General features: G+C 39.2%; 2 protein-coding genes across 11 annotated transcripts in view; one reads left to right on the plus strand and one right to left on the minus strand.

Moving 5' to 3' along the window:
* Window positions 1–5,472, plus strand: part of LOC143028570 (mitotic-spindle organizing protein 1-like) — a 59,506-nt gene extending 54,034 nt beyond the window's left edge. For 7 of the 9 annotated variants that reach the window (XM_076190890.1, XM_076190888.1, XM_076190878.1 and 4 more), the window contains one exon: window positions 5,307–5,452. In XM_076190890.1, coding sequence (XP_076047005.1) covers window positions 5,307–5,452 — 146 coding nt within the window. Of the gene's footprint in view, window positions 1–5,306 lie in introns of all 9 variants that reach the window. The other 2 variants (XM_076190889.1, XM_076190893.1) reach the window with 2 other exon arrangements.
* Window positions 5,473–6,814: 1,342 nt separating this feature from the next.
* LOC143028569 (uncharacterized) overlaps window positions 6,815–21,542 on the minus strand; it is a 131,507-nt gene continuing 116,779 nt past the window's right edge. For both annotated transcript variants that reach the window (XM_076190873.1, XM_076190872.1), the window contains exon 23: window positions 6,815–6,950. In XM_076190873.1, coding sequence (XP_076046988.1) covers window positions 6,921–6,950 — 30 coding nt within the window. In that variant the 3' untranslated portion in view covers window positions 6,815–6,920. The remainder of the gene's footprint in view (window positions 6,951–21,542) is intronic.

The raw sequence follows: 21,542 nt of genomic DNA on the forward strand, positions 1-21,542 counted from the left end.
TAATTGGGAAGGGGAAAGCTCGTGGTGGAGTGGGACGGCGCAGAGAAAGGTGGAGGGGAGGGATTACTGAGGAAAATGGAAGGAAACGAGGAAGGGGACGAATAGGTCCAGGATCTTGGGACAAGTGTAAATAAACGGGGGGGGGGGCAGAATATACAGACGAACAACAAGGAAGCAGAGGTGTGAAGAGTAGAAATATAGATAATAGCAGCACAATGGAAAGAGATGATAACTGCTTTTATGGATTTAAAGAGGGAGGAGGGGACAACCTCCCCCGACTAATAAATCTAGAGGAGAAAAAAAAAAAAATGAACGAAGAATGGAAGGTTAGGTTTGACCAATTAACTCTAGTTGCCAGAAAGCTGATAAACTGGAAGAACTAAGAAAAGAGAATCAAATTCTAACCAAAGAAGTAGAAGAATTAAAAAGACAGTTAAGAGAAGTAAAGGAAGAGAATGAGGAATTAAAGAGGAATAATAAAGAAAATAAAGAGTTCATAACCAAAGAAGTAAGTGGTTGGAAAAAGGTTCAGGGGAATAACAGAATTGAATTTAGAGATATAGTGAAACAACAGATGAAGGAACAAACTGAGGACACAGTTATTAAAGTGATGAGAGAGAAGGAGAATATAGTGAGAGACTTAGCAGATAAAAAGAAATGTATAATTATATTAGGAATGGAAGAGAAGTATAATCTAAATAGGACTACAAGAATAAAGGAGGATGAACCAGAAATAGGGAAACAAATAGAAGAAATGTATAGGCTCGGCAAATACAATACTGATAAAACCAGACGAATTAAAGTTAAATTCAGGTCACAAACGACAGCAGAGAATATCTTGGCAAAACAGGGAAACTAGCAGACAGTGAGCAATTTAAACAGGTATGGATAAAAAGATAAATGAATAAAAAAGGAAAGAGAGGATAAGAAAGCAAAAATACTAGAGGCTAAGGGAAAAAAAACGAGAAAAGAACAGAGACAGAAAAAGAGAAATTCTATTGGAGAGTAGTGAATATGAAAGTGAGGAAATGGTTCATAGCAGAGAAAAACGGAAGGGAAACAGAAAACACGATGGAAGTAGCAGAAAATTAAAAGTGTCTTACACAAATATAGATGGATTAATAACAAGCTTGAACGAACTGAATGATTACCTGAAGGAAAAAGAACCGGGCATAATGGGAATTGTAGAGACAAAATTGAAAGGTCCACTACCACCCAACAGTGTAAGACATGGTGCATATAATTGTTGGATTAGGAACAGAGAGAGGTAAAACAAGGTGGTGGGGTTATGTTCCTGACTAAGAAGAATATAAATGTGAGGAATGTCAGTTGTATAATTTCCACCCAAGCACCCCCAAGCGCGCGCGCGTGCGTGTGTGGGGTTCTACAATTGATCCGATGATAAGAATTTATACTGCATGAGACCATATGGCCTACATTCCCATTAGCACTAATCATTTCCATTCATAAAGTTATCTAGCCTTTTCTTAAAGCAACCAGTGATTTATGCGCTTACTACATGGTGACTACATGGTCTCTACCATTCGTAAGCCACTCTGTTGGTAAATAATTTTATGCCCATTTACAAAAGATTAAAAGGGCGGAGCATGCCGACAGGGGACCTTTCGCTCCATATCTAGGACGAAAAAAAAAAAAAAAAAAAAAATCATAATAATGATAAATGAATAAATAAAAACTCTAATAATGTAAATAATAAATAAAATACATGAATAAGTGTATAGGTATAGTTTATAGTTAAATAATAAACAAACAGTTAAATAGTAAATAATAGTAAATTGACATATAACTAATAATAAATGAGAATCAAACAGACAAATGATAACAAAATAAAAACAAATAATATGAAATAAATAATAATCATTACAGCATCTTGCTTAGGTGCTTATCTAAATGATTCTTAAAGCTTCGAACTGAACTACATTGCAATGCCTCTGCAGGAAGCTTATTCCATTCATTAACTACATCTGATAGAGATTGATAACTATTACTACACTTTTATTTGGAACCGTCTTAATAATTACAAACACAATTATTATCATTATAACTATCATTATCTCCCCATACGTCTCCATGTGAGGACGTCTTCTGGGTTCACGTAGCAACAAGCTCTCCTCGGTCGTTGTGCGGAGGTGATTAGAGACGCCGGTGGCGGCGAGAGGCTACGAGGAGGTGAGGGTGGTGGGGTGATGGTGCTCACCGCTTGCAAAGCAGGGAGGGAGGAAACTCCCGACACGCGACGCTCATCAAAATTGCACCGTGTCACGGTATCGAGATTTGCTATATCACCATTCTCCTGTCTCACCAAAACCGCCTCCAGTGTCGATAACCTGTCAAGACACGTCTGCATATGCTCACGGTACCTCTCTTCTATTGCTATCATCTCCTCCTTAACCTCTTCCTTCACTGCCACCACCTCTTCCTTAACTGCCACTACCTCTTCCTTAACCTCCTCTTTCACACGGTTATATACGTCGTCAGCATACTGGTTAGCTCATGTCTCTAGAGACACCATGTTTTCCCCCATAATAGCCCTCAGTTCCTCTTTCACTTCCGTTATGACCTGTTTTTGCTGATCCATATGGATCGAGATTATGTTCATTTGTCGTGAGAACATGTCCACCATAACCTATTGTTGATGGTTCAACATTTTGGCCATATTGAAAAGCTATTTAAAATTGGGTTAAACAAAAGAAAATCTCACGTGAATCCTGGCAAGGTCGCCTATTGTCATGAAACGACAGTAGGGGGACGGATAATATTTAGAGATGAAATTCAAATTTATAAGATTTGTTTTTATTGTAATCCCCAAACCTTTATCCCGGTCGTATCCAGGTTCGTTTAAACGAGAGATAAATCTTAAAGTTTTATTTGCAAAAACACGCAACAAACAAAAATTCCTTATATGAAAATAAAAAATTACTTTAATGAACAATAGTTAATGAACAATATTTAATCCCAATATTAACAATAGTTAATGAACAATATTTAATCCCAATCCCAATATAAACTAAGATAGAAACAGAGTTCCAAATTCACGTGATGTTTTCTTTTTTATATTATAACCCTACGAACACTTGTACACAAACTCAACAGGTGAATATAACACACGTATAAATGGTAAAACACAGCAGATCACGAGGGCCAGAAGAAGAACAAGTCCAGGATGACACTCCTAATTCAATTTACCCAACAAAAAGTGACCTAACTAGAAAAACTCCGTAATGAAATCACGTAAGTGAATTAAAAGGGTGAAGAAAAAGACAGAGCTGAACAAAGTCTAATCCGACACGTTCAACTCAAAAATAACCTATTCCACTGGAATTTGGAATCCTCGCACCCAAACTAAGGAAAATTTCCACTAAAGACTTACGAGAGTTACCTAGGTTGCCTTTCACGTCCTTAGGTAAAGGGAGGGGGGACTGTCCCTCGGAGACCCGCCGATCTGCACTCGTTGACGAGAAGAAAGAAGCTGCCGAAGCAAGAGGGTTCCGGGTCTTATAGGAGGGAGGTGACCCAAGATGGGTCAGAACGTCGAAAGGACAGACAGGAAGATTTTCCCCTATTCTACCTGAATACGGCATAGAAACCTAATCCAATATACAAGCCTTCGAAGGGAACCCACACAAAACTAATATGTGAATACATATACCAATAATATAAAACGTAATACTAACAAAATAAAAGAAGTACAAAAGTACATTTGTATGACAATCTTCACAATATGTATCCAGCCAAGTCGGCCGGGCGAGTGAGTGTTGCCATACGATGGGCGAATGATAATTATAAGATTAAAATTGTCAAGAATAGTACGGCGCAGCATACGTCTTTGATAAAAAGAGTACAGATTACAAAGGAATACACAAACGACCAGTTGCAAGCAATCTGGTCACACAGATGAAATGTGCCGCAAAGAAATCTAGATAATTAAACGCATACCACTTGGCAATATGTACCGTGATGCTGACGACTATGGCCGTCTTGACCCAAGGCAAGTGGGAATGGTAATTAACCAGGACCTGACCTACTGCTCTAACCCTGGCTGTGTCACTTGGATGCAGTTGTAAGGGGGGGGGTGAAAGTACGGGCATGGCTGACGGCGTGCGACCACCACACCACGAAAGAAATCACGTGACACTTTAAGATACGTGACAATGTATATATATATATATATATATGTATATATACTGTATATATATAATATATATATATACACATGCATACATACATATATATACATATGTATACATATATATATATATACATAAATGTATATATATATATATATATATATATATATATATATATATATATATATATATATATATATATATATATATATATATATATATATATAAAGAGGGTACAGTCAAACATAATACAGTATAATTGACAAGAGCATAAGAACCTACACTAGGAGAGGTGGTGGACGAATTGTCCGGGCGTGGGTCACACGTCTAGCATTCTTACATTTGGTAATTGTTGGCTATTTCCTTACAGATATGATTATCTATCTTATACAATCCTAAGTTGAGGTTGAAGTTGTTATCATTTGTAAATCTAATCAGATAACTTTCAATTAAACTTCTTTCAACAATATTATTGTTAAAAGTAATCACTCTAGCGTTTTCCTAGTTGACAGGCTGATTAAAAGTGCTTAAATGTTTAAAAATGGCACTTGACTCATTCCCTTCTTTGACACATTTCTTGTGTGTTTTATCCTAAATAAAATCTTTTGCCTTTTGGCCGATATAGAATTCATCACATATTTTTAAAAGGAATTTTGTAAAAACAGCCTTTTTGGCATTTTTTAGAATTATTGATTAGGTATTGTTTGATTGTGTTATTGTTTCTTAAGATTACATTGATATTAAAATTCTTGAGTAATAAAATTCTTCTCACCCTGATAATGTAAAAAGATCGGTTTTCTCATCAATTTTCTTTAGAACTATACGGGTCTACAGAAATATTTACGATATTAGTTTTGGATTGAAATATCCTAAACATTTCATTAATATTTGTTACAATTTTTCAAGGAAAACTTAATACAACTCTCAGCCTTACAAACCCAAGAACCATAATATCTTAGTAGTTTTACCTTACCAAGTAAACTTAACTATTGTTCCCAAATTACTAAAGAATTTTAATACCAAGAAAAAAAAAAAACCCTGCACATTTTATGAAGTTGTTAATTCAGAATTGTATGTGTAACTGGAGTGCAAGGTGTATATGCCATAAGCTTATTATACTTACCTTTTTACATGCTATTTAAGATTATGCATTTACAGGGCTAGACGAAACTACGTTGGCACTCTGTGTTAGATTATGTGAATGTGGAGCAAACCCCGAGTCCTTGGCTAAAGTGATTGTTGAGCTTCGTAGAGAGGTAGCAGCTTTGAATATGGACAAGAATCAAACAAAACAAGGACAATAAAAAGGCATCTCTCAAAGCACTTTATTGTATGTTATTTTTCAAGATGAAGGTCTACCTCAAACTCTTCATCCATATTGGTTCTTTATAGGATTGTGTATACTTTATCAAGTTAGTGATTGACCTTGTCATCATAGTGGCATACTTTGGAGGTTTTGTCAGCATTAGCTGGAACAAAATCTGCAAAGTATGTCTCCATGAAGAAAGGTTTGGAAGTCAGATTCCCTTAAATCTAAAGTCTCAAGAAACTACAAAAACCATAATACTTTCCAATATGATAAAGTTTGATTGCTAAAGATAATGTGGATTCTATGCATTAAAAACTATTATAAAAGTATGTCATTAGGGAAATGTCTTGCCTTTAGATATAATGTATCTGCAAGTATAGATGATGGCCTATTCTGTGTAAATAAAAATACTTGTGCCATTGTCAATTCCACTTTGTATGTTGATATTTTGAAGTTCATTAAAGTAATGACCGAATTCACATAATCTTCATTAATCAAAAAACAAAACATAAGATTCACACAAATTGATGAAGATAGCAAGAAACTGCTATTTAACATTTGTGGTAGTCTGTATGCAATGGTTTAAGTTGTACCAGATCCCTATTTTTAGATGAAAGTGTATTTTAAATTCATTTACTTTAGTCTAATGATGTCATAAAGGAAATATTGTCTCCACAATTTATTTTATTATCACACACAAAACACTTCAAGGAAGAAATTAAATGAGACAGAACATAGTATAATGCAATGCAAAAGTGATGTTAGATGGACAGAGGAGGTCAGAAAATGTAAAGTATTAACGACAAAATTAACTTTATTTTGGAAGCAAGTGAAAAAAGTAAGAAAGCCAAAAGAGACAGATCATACAATAAATGGAGTGGAAATCCATTTATGAGAAGAGGTTGTAGATGGATACAATTACTTCATCAATCTGTTCTTTCTCTTATTAGACTTACAGCACTTAGGAAACAAACTATGAAGTTTTGTGGAGCTAGCTGGAATACTTGCTAAATACGTACGACATAAACATAGGCATATCAACCACCACTTCAAAATCTCATGACTCTACACCCAAGATTACCCACTCATTGACTTCACAAACAACATACTGGTTGTCGACTTGAATGCATACCACCCCATATGGCTGGATACACAAAGTCTTGGCATACTAAATTCCAGTAAGCTCTCTATGAGTCAGCCTTCTAAACACAATCCGCACCCCATAGTCTACCCTTCAAAAATATGTGAAACCATTCATCCCATCAGATCACTTAACTCATAAGGATCTTCACATAATTTTTGGGGAATATCAAACCCAACCATGAACACTTGACTGACATGGCAAAATGGCTAGAATACACCAACAGAGTAGAAAATATCTTCTCCAGTTTTGAGAGAATAATCATCCGGCTAGCACCAATTCCCCTCATGATCACAAATGGTTTGGATGTCTGAAGCAAATGTTATAGCTCATGGTAGTAATAGCATTCCATCTGCAATAAAACAAAGACATTAGGATGAAACAGACTGCAGTTTGCTCATAATAAACAATCATTCATTAGTTAACAGGAAATTTAGCCTTCTCTCTGTAGTAAAATGTGCCAAGCACTCTGAAGGGAAAGTTGCACGTAAACCTTAGTGTCTTTAGATTTTTAGCTGGCTGTACACAAAAAATGCCAGAAGCCCCACTCACAAAAAAGTGGCATAATGTGAAAAAGGAGGGAAAAACATGTAAAAGAAACATGGAAATGGGGCCTATAATATAGCTCTTATCCTGTATACAGTAAACCCTCTAAAGTTGGATCAATTGTGGGAACCCCTTGTCGAGATATCCAAGGATCTAATCTATCCAATATCTATGAACATGTGTTCCTACTGCACACCCAAAAACACTAAAACATTTTCTTTCATCAAAACTTGATATACTATAGATAATGTATACATTTGACCCTCTTTTATCTGGACCTCGTTAATCTGGATTTCAGTTTATCCGGACAGTGTCTAGCTAATAATCTGAGGCCAGACGGCCAACAAATCAATTCAAACAACGTGCGCCTTGCGCACTGCCAGAAATGCCTAATAGCTGGCTGCACGCGATTGTAAACAAGTCATTTACTGGCTTCTCTCAATCTACATTCTACCTCCACTTCCACTCCTCCCTTCCCGCCACATTTGCACCCAAGTATCTAAGACTATCCACTTCCTCCAGTCTCTCTCCCTTAATACTCACCTCCAGTCTGCTGCCACTTTCTCTCCTTGTACATCTCATCACCTTACATTTACCCACATTTATCTTTAACTTCCTTCTTTCGCACACCTTCCAAAAATCTGTCACTTACTTAATCCCTCCTCTGATCCTGCTACAAGCTCAGTGTAATCAATAAACAACAACTGGTTTATTTCCCACTTTTTTCCATTTTCTTTAACCAACTCCAATCCACGACCCACTACTCTTGCACTTAACTCTCGCACCACCCCATCCATGTATAAATTGAACAGCCAAGGCAACATAACATATCCCTGATGAAGTCCCACATGTACCTCAAACCACTCACTCTCTCCATTTTTTATTCTAACACAACCTCTACTTCTCTCGGAGTTAAAAACTCTTGATTGCTCGTAACAGCTTTCCTCTTATCCCATATATCTGCGATACCTCTCACAGCGCCTTCCTGTCTACCCTGTCATAAGCCTTTTCCAAATCCATAAAAGCCCAAAAAAACATCCTTACCTTCTAAAGCTTTCTCACATATCTGTCTTACCACAAAAATCTGATCCACACAACCCTTACCTGTCCTAAACCCACACTGTTTCTCACCAATTACTGCCAATGTTCCTCTCCTAAACCTCACAATCAAGATCCTCCCATAAGCCTTCCCAACTACACTTAACAAACTGATCCCTCTGAGACTACTACACTCACACTTGTCCCTTTTTCCTTGTAAGTGGAACTATACAGACATTCCTCCAGTCCTCCGGCACTGTACCCTATCTTAAAGAAACATTAAATAACCTCACCAGCCAGTCCACCATCACTGTACCTCCTTTTTTATAGACATTCTATATGACATCCATCCAACCCAGGTGCCTTGCCTGCTCTCATCATCTTAACAACTGCCTTCACTTCATCTTTTCTTATTTCTCCTCCATTTTCCTCACTCATCAATGTCATTTTCTTAGCACTTTCCACTGCAACTACCTTTCTCTCTCTATCCTCCTTCACATTTAATGACTCCCAAAAATAATCTGCCCATCTTCCTCTTACTGCCTTCTCTTTCATTATCATCTCTCCACCTGCACCTTTTACCTTTTCTTCTCTACTTGATTCACCTCTTCATCTTTTACTTTCCATCCAAAACATATCTTTATTACTTGCAAGTTTTTCTGTCATTCTCTTTCCCCATTTCACATCTGCTCTCCTCATTGCCTCCTTAGTCTTATTCTTTACTTCTCTTTTCTTTGTAACCAATCTGTTAAAGCTTGTTTCTTCTCTTCTACAACCTTTTATCATCAAAACTTATTGTTAAGGTAAGCAAAACTATAGTTCTGTTTTCTTTTATCTTTTTCAGGACTGTCATCAAAAATAACTTCTGGAACCTTGGGTGTAGCCATAGGAATTGTTGTTACCAAGTTCTCTATACTATCTACTCAGGAGATGCTAGGTATGCTGGTCTTGGAGTTGCTTTTGCTTGAAAGTGTGTCTGACACGATATGGAGACTGGCTGAAGAGATGGATTTTACTGAAGAAGTGGATTGCATTGAAGAGGTGGATGCAACTGACTCCTCAGCTATATGCATTGCCTCTTGCATGATGTGGTGGACAGTGATTTGAAAAGTCATAAGATTTTTTATTGAACTTGCTTAGCATGCTGCAAATAATGTGCAACCCCTCATAGTGCTGCACATACCACTTATTAACAGCTTCATCTATGTTTTCATGGTGGAGTTGTTTTGAGTGAAACATCCTTTGCCCTTCTTCATTTTTTTTTTTTTTTTACCACTTCCCTTATTTATTCCTTGGCCTGCAAAATATCATGGAGAGTTGATCTTTTAAGGTTGAATTGGAACTCCGGGAAAAAAAGCAATTTTCGTGGATTTCAGCGACGAGTACCTGTGTTGTATTAGTAGGGAACGGGAAAACTCGTGGTGTAGTGGGCAGGTGAAGAAAAAGGAGAAGGGGAGGAATTATTGATAAAATGGAAGAAAATGAGGAAGGGGAGGAACAGGCCCCAGAAATCAGAATAAGGTAAACAAAAGGTTTTGCAGACGACACAAGTGAAGTCGAAGTAGTCAGCAAAGGGATCAAAAGTAGAAATATAGATAAGAGCAACTCAATAGGAAATAGATATAATTATTTCTATATATTTAATGAGGGAGTGATGACAACCTCCCCCGATTAGCAGGTCTAGAAGAAATGTATAATTATATTAGGAATGGAAGAGAAGCATAATCCAAATAGGACTACAAGAGTAAGAGATGAGAAAGAAAAGGTAAATAAGGTATTGAAAATATTTCAAGAAGGTGAACAGGAAATGAGGAAAGAAATTGAAGAAATATATAGACTCTGGAAATACAGTATAGACAAGACCAGACCAATTAAGGTCAAATTCAGGTCACAAAAGACAGCAGAGAATATTTTATCAAAAACAGGGAAACTAGCAGAAAGTGATCAGTACAAACAGGTATGGATAAAAAGAGAAATTAATAAAGAGGAAAGAGAGGAAGAAAAAACAAAAAGAATCGAAGTTAAGGAAAAAAAGAGAACAGAACAGAGTCAGACAAAGAGAAATTCTATTGGAGAGTAGTGGATATGAAAGTGAGGAAATGGTTCATAGATGAGAAGAACAGAAAGGAAACGGAAAACAAGATGGTAGTAACAGAAAATTAAAAGTGTCCTTCACAAATATAGATGGATTAATAACAGACTTGGATGAACAGAATGATTACCTGAAGGAAAAAGAACCTGACATAATGGGAATTGTGGAGAAAAAATTGAAAGGCCCATTACCACCCAACAGTGTAGGACGTGGGGTATATTATTATTGGATTAGATACAGAGAAGTAAAGCAAGGTGGTGGAGTTATGTTCCAGACTAAGAGGGATATAAATGTGAGGAATATTACATATGGAAAGAATAGAGTGGAGATTATTATGATGGAAATAGAGGACAGGGACAAGAAGAGCAGGAAGTTTGTAGTAAATTATGTGCCTGTCATATTTTGTCATTGAACTTTGAATCGTTTGTTTGTTTGCACGTCATACTCTGTGTGTCTGGCTACGTCGTTTGTTTGTTTGCGCGCCATACTCTTGCAAACCGTAGACGAAGCTGACTGGCTACTCGTCACATTCTGTCTGGGACCAGTTAGAGAAACAGTCGTGGCTCTCGACGTAAGTTGCTTCCTTCCCTTTTACTTGTTCAATTATGTGGTCTACTCATATCAGGCGCGGATCCATGGGTGGGGGGGGGGGGGGGCTGAAGCCTCCCCCAAATTTGTTCTTCCATGAATCATTGTAAGGGTGTCATTTAATCGATTTTAATACTTTCTGATGTTTTGCCAGGTCCGGGGGTTAAATAAACTGACAGCATGTGTGCGGTATTTGGGCGGAATTGTGCTGTGTTTGGCATTTGTTTAATTCCATTTATCTGTTTTGTGCTGCGTGTGTTGTAGGGTTGCCAGGGTTGTGTCTTAGTTGCGCTGAAAAGGGATAGAAAGGAGATATACAGCGGCGGCGCCAGGAATTTTTAGTTGGGGAGGCTAAGGGGGGGCTGAGCAAATTTTTTTTTTGGGGGGGCTAATAATAATATGATAATACACATATATTATCCTCATTTCAGAAGGGGAGGGGGTTAATGGTAGGGCTAGCACTGATGGCTGACAAATCTTTAGCCCTGGCAATTAAAAATTCCACTTAATAAAATTATTTCAATGAGTGTTTTAAATGTTCAATTTGCTCATTTCAGTTGGGGGGGCTAATGGGGGGGCTGGCCACTTTTTGGGGGGGCTAAAGGCCCCCCCCCCCCCCCCCCCCCCCCAAGCCCCCCCTGGCGCCGCCACTGGAAATATACCACGTTCATTGGCCGTTTAACATACCTGTATTGTCACCTATATGTGTTGTTGAAGCAATCAAGTTGAAGCAATCAATCAAGAAGTATCATTTGCAAACAGTAAGTATTCAGGAATACCACAGGCTTTATAGATATCGATAATGTAAATCAAAAACAAAATAGGACCTAGAGTACTACCTTGAGGAACCCCCATACTTACACCCATTAATCTTGATCTAACACCGTTAAATAAGACAACTTGATTACGATTAGATAAATATGACTGAAACATCTGAAGTTCAAAGACTCTTATTCCGTACTCAGCCATTTTCATCAATAGAATAGTATGATCAACTGTGTCAAAAGCCTTTTTAATGTCTAGAAAAACTTCGGCACATATTTTTTATTAGATAGTCGAGTTGCAATATATTCTTGTAGGAGAGCAACAGGCATATATGGTGAGTGGTTTTCACGGAATCCAAATTGATTATCGAAAATGATCACATGGTACTCAAGGTAATCTACCAATTGCTCAAGAATAACGGTTTCAAGTACTTTAGACAATACCGGAAGGATCAAAATCGGACGAAAATTTGATACGTTTGATGTGGGCCCATCTTTATGGATCGGGTGTACTACAGCAATTTTTAGGACATTAGGAAAACAACTCTGTTGAAAGCACACAGTGATTAAATGCATGAGTAAATGAATAATTTTGGGAGCAGCAAGTTTAAGGATCTTTGTATTAAGGCAATTATAGCCATTGGACTTATTTTTAAGATTATTTATAATACGCAAAATATCATGAGTTGATGGTTTTATTAGACTAAATTGTGATGAGACTGGAGTTATATATTGAAGTGGGTTTCCTGGGTCATTTGGCAGCTTATCAGCCAATAAACTACCAATTGAACAGAAAAAGTTATTAAACATGTCAGCAATCTCATAGTTGTCAGTTACCTGCCTGTTATTGTGAATAAACAAATTGGGAGTATTATTACTTCTCTTTTTATTAATTACTTCAAGAAGTATTGACCAGAGTTTCTTCGGAACCGATGAATTTTCTTCAAGTTTTTTGAGATAGTATTGCTTGCGAGCCGATTTAATTGATGAGTTGAGAACATTACGATATCTGATAAAATTGTGTTTATTAAGTTCAGAGTTGCACTTAATGTATTTTTTATAAAGTTTATTTTTTTAAATTGATGCATTTCAATAAGTTATTTGTTATCCAAGGTTTGATTGGTATCTTTCTTCTTGATGTTATTTTAGTCGTTAATTTAGTAATTTCTTCATTAAATGTAGTTATCAAACAATTGGCGAAATCATTGTGGTGACAAGTATAATGCACAGTTGCAGTTAACCGTTGAGGTGTAAGCATCTACTCGAGTAAGCAGGTAAACTATTACTTATTCGTTTATAATATCTCTTGCAATTGTTTAATAACCCAAAGGAAAATTGAATAGTGGAACATCTTTCTATAAAAGAAAATTATTACTTTAACTTGATATCGAGATTACCATGTATTTTCCCAAATGATATTTAATTTAATCTAGCAGTTCTCCACAATGTTCTTCCATTTCCTTCTATAATTTTTACCAGAGACCTTACTTGAGATTATGTTTGTGGCAGAATTCTTCTATGAAAATAAGCCTGTGTCAGATATTTGTTTTTTGCTCCTGCCAGGCTGGCAGGTCCAGGGAAATGAAGCGAGCAGGGGAACCCGCCAAGATCACTGCATTTTTCAAGCGACGACCTGAATGTGTGCAGATGGATAATGCCACAACAGAGGCAAGTTCCGGAGGAAGCCAAGACTGCCGAGGTCCCCCACTCGTCACGTGAAGACGGCACAGTTGCAGTGGCAGCTTCTCAAGAGCCTCGACTTGACATTGCTGATTTCGTGGGGAAGAAGGGAACAGATGCAGAGAAGGTGGTCATCATCCACCAGAAAGTCCCAGTTATCGAGGCTCTTCCATTCAGCTACGAAGGCGGTCAAAAGAGGCGGTTCCAGCCTGCCTGGTGCTCGACATACCCGTGGCTCAAATATTCAGTTTTGAAGAACGGAGGATACTGGGTGGCTTGTGTGCTTTTCGCCAGTGACAACCGGGACTGGAGGCCAGACTAGGCTCGGAGCCCTCGTTTTGGAGCCTATGTCCAAGTACAAGAAGGCCCTAGAGGTTTTGGCAAACCACAACCAGCATAGCTACCATGCCGCTGCCATGACCCGTATGGAGGCCTTTCTCGACACCGTGCGTGACCCGTCGAGGGCCATCGACGCAATCTTTGCCACAACGAGGCAGGAACGAGTTGCAAAAAACCGTCTTTTACTCGTTCCGGTAATCGAGAGCGTTCTTTTTTGTGGTCGCAACATGGTCCCCCTCAGAGGACACCGTGACGATGGCCCTTTCTGATTGGTCTTGCCGTCGCTGAGTCTGTGCTAGCTCACACTGTGGAGCCGAGCCGAGCCCTGCAGTCCCCTATGGTCGATCTAGTCTCAGCGTACGCTAGAATTGGTGATGTGGTGACGCATCTAAACAAGACTCGGGAAGGTGCACTGACCAGCTTCCAGGACATCTTCAAGAAGGAAGAGGGGTTCCTCCAGGAGATCGGTTCATCACACGACACCATTCCTGTACCTCGAGTTTGCAAGCGCCAAACGCAGCGAGCGAATTTACCCTTCCAGACAGCTGAGGAGTATTACTGAAGATCTGTATATGTCCCATTCCTCGACCATGTATTGACTGAGCTGCAGACCCGGTTCGGGAAGGATATTATTCCTGTTGGCTTCAATATCAAGAATCTGCTCAGCAGCGCTGACGGAGATGTTGCTGCTGTACTGGAAGCGGCAAAGGTTTATGAGGCTAACATTGAGACCTTGAGCCTCGTGAAGGTGGAAGCAGAGCGCTGGTATTCAACAACAATGAAGTTCGAATCCATGGGAGATGCCCTTGCCCACGCCCAGACCCGAATGTATCCGAACCTGGCCAAGCTCCTCCGAGTTTTGATCACGCCCCCAGTCTCAAACGCAGAGGCCGAGCATTCATTTTCAACCCTGAAGCGACTGAAGACCTACTTAAGTAATACTATGAGTCAAGATCGCTACTCGGCGTTCACAATGAAATCAGTATTGAAATAGCCAGTGTAATCAATGTATTTGCCCCCAAAAAAACAGAGGTTGATGTTCGTGTGAGATCCCATGAACAATGCTGTGTGTTATTAATGTAATTTAGATACTTTTATTAACAGGTTCAGAAGTTCATACACGTTTTTGTTTGTATTTCTGTTTTTAAATCTACTTTTATTTTTTATTACTTTCATGAGTCCAAGTGCACTAACACTACACACGGATCCTGAAATAATTTCTCTCTATGCGAGAGTATACGCGTGCCAGTGCTTTATCACTGACTAGCACAAGCGTGTAACAATATAAAACGAATATATGTCTAAAACACAGAAAAATCTGAAAAACATTATTAAGTTAAGTATACCTCAGACTTCTGGTACATCAGACTACCCAGAGAAAGCAATTCATGTTAGCCCCCTCCCCCCAAATTTTTATCCTGGATCCGCCACTGACTCATATGATGAGTCCTATATGTTCATTATATATATAATGTGTAAACTATATCTTGCAATGTATTTCCAGGTGTTCTAGTTGATTAAAGCTTGGGAGTAGTTACCAAGTCCTATTATTATGACAATTTAATCAACTAGAACATGGAAAAGCTATTAAAGTGTGGAGGCACTGGTATAAAACCTTCTACAACTTCATCCAAGAGTGTGGAGAAAATGCACCTGACAAACTAAGAACTCTTGTGAACTGTGTTAGTCATAATGTTTATGAATACATCGAGGAATGTACTAATTATGATTCGGCTATTTCTGTTCTACAGAAATTGTATGTAAAGACACCCATCGAAATATTCGCTAGGCATTTACTCGCAACTCGTCAACAAAAGCTCGGTGAATACTAAGATGAGTTTTTGAGAGAACTACGTAAGTTAGGTAAGGATTGTAACCTAAAGGCAGTTAGTGCTGAACAGTACAAGGAAGAGTTAATTAGGGATGCCTTTATTAATGGTCTAACCTCGCCCTTGATTCACCAACGTCTCTTGGAAAACAAGACTTTAGATTTGCAGGCTGCTTAGGATCAAGCTTATTCATTAGACTTAGCTCAACACAATGCCAGCTCTTACGCTCCCGTAACTCCTTAGTTTATGCACCGCGCTGCTGTGATGACCCCTGATCGTACTCAGACTTGGGATGAGACTGTGAAGAATAAACCTATGTCTAAGGATTGTGTGATGACTGCTGAAGATCCAGTATTGGCAGCCACCCTATCCATGAAGAGTAGGTGTTATTTCTGTGGAGGACTACGCCATAAGCGTATTACTTGTCCCGCTCGAAATGCTACTTGTAATAAGTGTGGTAAGCAAGGTAATTTCGCTCGTGTGTGTATGTCCAAAGCGCCGGCACCTTCAGGTAAGACCCCTACAGCTACTATGTTTGACTCTTCCCAACCTTCGGTCCTTGCCATCATCTCTGGTACCACTTTTCCTTAGAGCCTCCATCCAGCAGCCACCTCGACAACCATCAATGGACGAAAGTTATCGACACCTGTCGATTCCTGCAGTGACGACAGATACATGGATGAGGAAATTGCACGGGACTTGAAACTTCTAATACATCGAACAGGTAAAGATGTCACTTTAGCTCAGAAGTCATTACACACTAACTCTCATGGTTATGTCGTAGTTGACTTAACGCTACATTTTAATGGACAAACTTGTCCTTCCACTCGTCTTGCACTGATGAAAGATTTGTGCTGTGGGGTACTGCTTGGTCAGCATGTCCAAAAACAGCACCAGAGTATAGTCATTGAATATGGTGGACCAAAACCTAAGCTCAAGTTACCTGATACTGACTCGTATTGTTCTCTGGCGGCTGCTGCTGTAGATGAGCCTTCTCTTTTTCAACTTTAGTCACCTAATTGGAAGCCCATAGTCACTAAGTCGAGATGTCATAGTAAAGATGACAGAGAATTCATTGAAATTGAAATAAACAGTCTACTTGCTGAGGGTATTATTGAAAATAGCTTATCCCCATGGAGGGCCCAAGTTGTTGTAGTGAAGGATCCAATGAATCGACATAAGAAAAGGATGTGTGTGGATTACTCACAAACTGTGAATCTATACACAGAGCTAGACGTTTATCCATTGCCAAGAATAGGCACTATGGTGATTGAACCATCAACATACCATGTGTTCTCAACTTTTGACTTAAAAAGTGTATATCACCAAATTCCGCTGAAAGAATCGGACAAGAAATACACAGCCTTTGAGGCCAATGGACGCCTATATCAATTTTGTAGGGTTCCATTCGGAGTGACAGATGGAGTAGCTGTCTTTCAACGAACCATGGATAAGCTTGTGAAAGAAGAAAACTTACAATGTGCATTTCTGTCAGGGGGGGGGGGTGTTCACACGAATATATGTACTCAGTATATATTGAGAATTGGACGCGAGAGAAACGCAAACAAGGCAACACCAACACGTGTCTTTATTGGATAAACAAGAGCACACTAATCTATCTGAACACATGAATAAGAATTATCACCAGTGTGATATAGCTCTACTAACACTGTCTACTAAATATATATAAATATACAACATGGATACACAAACCACTCCTCGGCTCTGCAGGCGCGAGGCCGAATCGTCCAATCTCCTCCTACAGCTTTCCTTCTCCAGGCGACAGACGGGTGGCTCGCCGCTGTGATCTCCTCCAGGCAAGCCCCTGTGTCCTCCTTGGTGGACGGGCGCTGCGCCTCTTCTTAGTCCTCCTCAGGACAGAGGTCCGTCTTCAAGGCGAACAAGTATCTTCAACTGCCCTCCCCTGTGCTGCTCGGGAGAGGGGGGTGGGGTCCGTCTCCGGCGACAGACGCCGAATAAGTGTTCTCGTCCATCTCCATGCCCTTCCTCTGCACATCCGGGAGGGTGAGGGAGAGTGGGTGGGGGGCGATCTGCGCATGCGCACAGCAGTAGTGGTGACCGCGAATAGTTGGTAGCCCTGGGAGGCTAAGCATGACCTCACGCTACTTTGGTGTGGGTCACATTCCTCCGGCCTGGGTCAGGTGCACCGCGCAGGGCCGATGGCTAGCTTCGTCACGTGACCCACGTAGTCCACGTGGTAAGGGTGGTATGTTCACCTTTACAATTTCCATATCTTGACAATATAACTATCGCTGGCCGCACTCAAGAAGAACACGATCGTAATGTACAACACTTTCTTGAAGTCGTCGGTAACAGAAATTTAACCCTCAATACCTCTAAAACTATTAAGTCCGTTCGCTCCATTAATATCCTTGGTTACTTTGTAGAAAATGGGATTATAAAACCTGATCCTGAGAGGCTGCGTCCACTACAGGACCTCCCCCCCCCCACACAAGTCGGGGATCTTTAAAGAGAGCCCTGGGTATGTTTGCTTACTATGCCAAATGGATACAAGATTTTTCAACCAAAGCAAGACCATTAGCGAGTGCAAAGTAGTTTCCTTTGGATAAAGAAGCTTTACAGGCTTTCAGTCTGCTCAAGCTAGAACTTGAAAGAACAACGTTATACTCTGTGGATGAAAACTTGCCCTTTGAAATCGAATGTGATGCTTCCAAAGTAGCTATTTCGGCTGTACTTAACCAGGGTGGGAGGCCAGTGGCTTTCATGTCTAGAACTCTACAAGGAAGCGAAACACGTTATCACATTGTAGAAAAGGAGGCCATGGCTATAATTGAAGGTGTCCGTAAATGGGGTCACTTCCTTTCTAGACAACATTTCGATCTTATTACTGACCAGCGTTCGGTAGCCTTTATGTTCGATAACCGGAAACGCACAAAAATCAAGAATACCAAGATGCAGGAGTGGCGGATGGAACTCGCTGCCTTCAGTTATACCGTACATTATCGCCGTGGTAAAGAGAACGTGGTTCCTGATGCCTTCTCCCGAGCCTTCTATTGTTCTACTGTCTCTGCGTCTTATACTCTCACTGATCTACATGAGGGTCTATGTCATCCAGGAGTGACTCGTTTATTGCACTTTGTGAGATCTAAGAACCTCCCCTTTTCGACTGAAGATGTCAGGAAGGTTTATACTTCCTGTAAGATTTGTGCAGAAGTAAATCCAAGATTCTATAGACCTCAAGAAGGAACACTCATCAAGGCTACTCAGCCTATGGAAAGGTTAAGCATCGACTTCAAAGGGCCTCTCCCAACCGCCTCACGTAATCCCTATATACTTACTATTGTAGATGAATACTCCCGTTTCCCTTTTGCTTTTCCATGTCCCAACATGAATATGACAACTGTAATCAATTGCCTAGAACAAGTATTTAGCCTATGTGGGATGCCTAATTGTATTCATTCTGATCTAGGAACATCGTTCATGTCTAAGGATCTCAAAACCTACCTCATACAAGAGGGAGTTGCTACGAGTCGAACTACCCCATATCACCCTATCGGCAATGGACAAGTGGAACGGCTCAACGGTATTATATGGAAGGCAATCCAGCTGGCCCTGAAGTCGCGGGACCTACCCGATCAACATTGGGAATTAGTACTTACTGATGTACTGCACTCTCTTAGGTGCCTTCTGTCTACATCTACAAATGTCAGGCCCCACGAACGTTTCTTTGGTTTTCCACGTCATTCTTCTTCTGGATGCTCTCTACCCTCATGGCTAATGACAGGTCCAGTATTATCTTATTTAGTGTTATCTTTAGTTATCTTTATTGTTATCTTTAGTGTTATCTTTAGTTATCTTTATTATTTAGTATTATTGATAAGATTCGTTAGGGCAAACAAAAATGAACCTTTGGTTGATCAAGTCGAACCTCCGGATGTTAATCCAACTTATGCTAATATTAGACATCAGGATGGACGGGAGTCAACAGTTTCTGTTCGCGACTTGGCTCCTTATCCCAAAAGACAGGTCAACTACTCTCCTGCTGGAAATCAGGAATCATCTTCTACCTCGTCACCAGAGGCTGTACATACTGCTATACTCCCTGACGTTCTAGAGAACACTGAACTTCATCAAGAGGCTGACGTAGAGACGAATACGTCAACATATCTAGTACGGAGGTCAACCCGTGTGTCTAAGGCTCCGGAAAGATATGGATGGGATTGATACCTATAGAATACTTTGTCTTTTTTATGGGGGGAGAGTGTCATATTTTGTCATTGAACTTTGAATAGTTTGTTTGTTTGCGCGTCATACTCTGTCTGTCTGTCTGTCTGACTACGTCGTTTGTTTGGTTGCGTGTCATACTCTGTAAACCGTAGACGAAGCTGACTGGCTACGTCGTCACATTCTGTCTGGGACCGGTTAGAGAAACAGTCGTGGCTCTCGACGCAAGTTGCTTCCTTCCCTTTTACTTGTTCAATTATGTGATCTACTCATACGATGAGTCCTATATGTTCATTATATATATATAATGTGTAAACTATATTTTGTAATGTATTTCCAGGTGTTCTAGTTGATTAAAGCTTGGGAGTAGCCACCAAGTCCTATTATTATAACAGTGCCTCCTAAAACAGCTTCGTGGGAAGAGAACACAAGAATATGTTAGAAGACACAAAGATAACACTAAATAAGATAATGGAAGATGGAGGAAAATAGTTATAATGGGTGACTGTAACTGTGAAAAAAATCTGCTGGTAAGAGATGACAGTGAAAGGTGGAGACGACCTATGGGGAAATGTACTACTTGATATGATTATAGAACATACAATGACACAATGGGCACAAGAGAATACTAGGTATAGAAATGAGTAAGAGCCATCGAGACTAGACCTAATTATCACATCAGAACCTGAAATAGTGGACAAGATTGAATATAAGACACCACTAAGTAACAGTGGCCACATATTAGTTGAACTGGAACTAAATGAAGAGAAATATATGAAAAAAAATGAACAATATAGAAAGGGAATATTGATGTATGGATTTTTTTTTATATATAAAATGAGAAAGTATTTTTCAAAAAGCAGACAGGGAAAGGATATACAAAGAGGAAACAACAATAGAAGAGAAATGGAAAATCTTGACAAAAATTTACAAAGGAGTGGAAAAGTATGTTCCAAGGCAAAAACAAGAAAATGGATATATAAAGTGTTGGTGCAACAAAAGATGTAGCGAGTTAAAAGATAAAAGGGATAAACCTTGGATAAGATGGAGGACAGACAAGAAACCCGAAAATGGAAAAAATATACAGGTTATAGAAAAGAATATGTACAAGTGCGCAGAGAAGAAAAGAGAGAATAGGAAAAGGATGTCATAGAAAAATGTAAAGATCAACCAAAACTATTTTGTAGATTTGTAAACAACAAACTGAAAAACAAACAAGAATTAGTGAAACTACGACAAGGAGGAATAGAATACACAGAGGAGATAAAAATGGCCTGAATTATGAATAAGCATTTTAAACAGTGTTTACGAGAGAGATCATGCAACTTAGAGATGTCGAGTGGGAGGGGAAAGTCCCCCCTATGAAGGGGATAGAAGTAACAAAGAATGAAATAATGAATCACTTGAGTAATCTCGATGTTAGAAAATAGCATGGTCCAGATGAAATGGCAAACTGGATTTTGAGAGAATGCAGGAACGAACTAACAGACAAAATATATGGTCTAATAAGCAATTCATTGAAAGAAGGAAAAGTTCCAGAAGATTGGAAAACAGCAAATATAGTATCAATACATAAGGGGGGAAACAAAGAAGATCCTACAAACTATAGACCAGTCTCTTATAAGTACGGTAGTTAAAATTTGTGAAAGAAATATCAAAATTAGATGGGTAAAGCATTTGGGAAAAATAAATAAATAAATAAAGTACTAAATCCGAGGCAATTAGGATTCAGACAAGGAAGATCATGTGTCACAAACTTGATGTGTTTCTATTCAAGACTAATAGATATGATACAAGAAAGATGGATGGGGTGATTGTGCATTTCTAAACCTGGAAAAAAGCTTTTGATAAGGTACCACATA

This window comes from Oratosquilla oratoria, chromosome 9 (assembly GCF_046742065.1).
Source record: "Oratosquilla oratoria isolate Oo_2021 chromosome 9, ASM4674206v1, whole genome shotgun sequence".
In the NCBI taxonomy this organism is placed as follows: Eukaryota; Metazoa; Arthropoda; class Malacostraca; order Stomatopoda; family Squillidae; genus Oratosquilla; species Oratosquilla oratoria.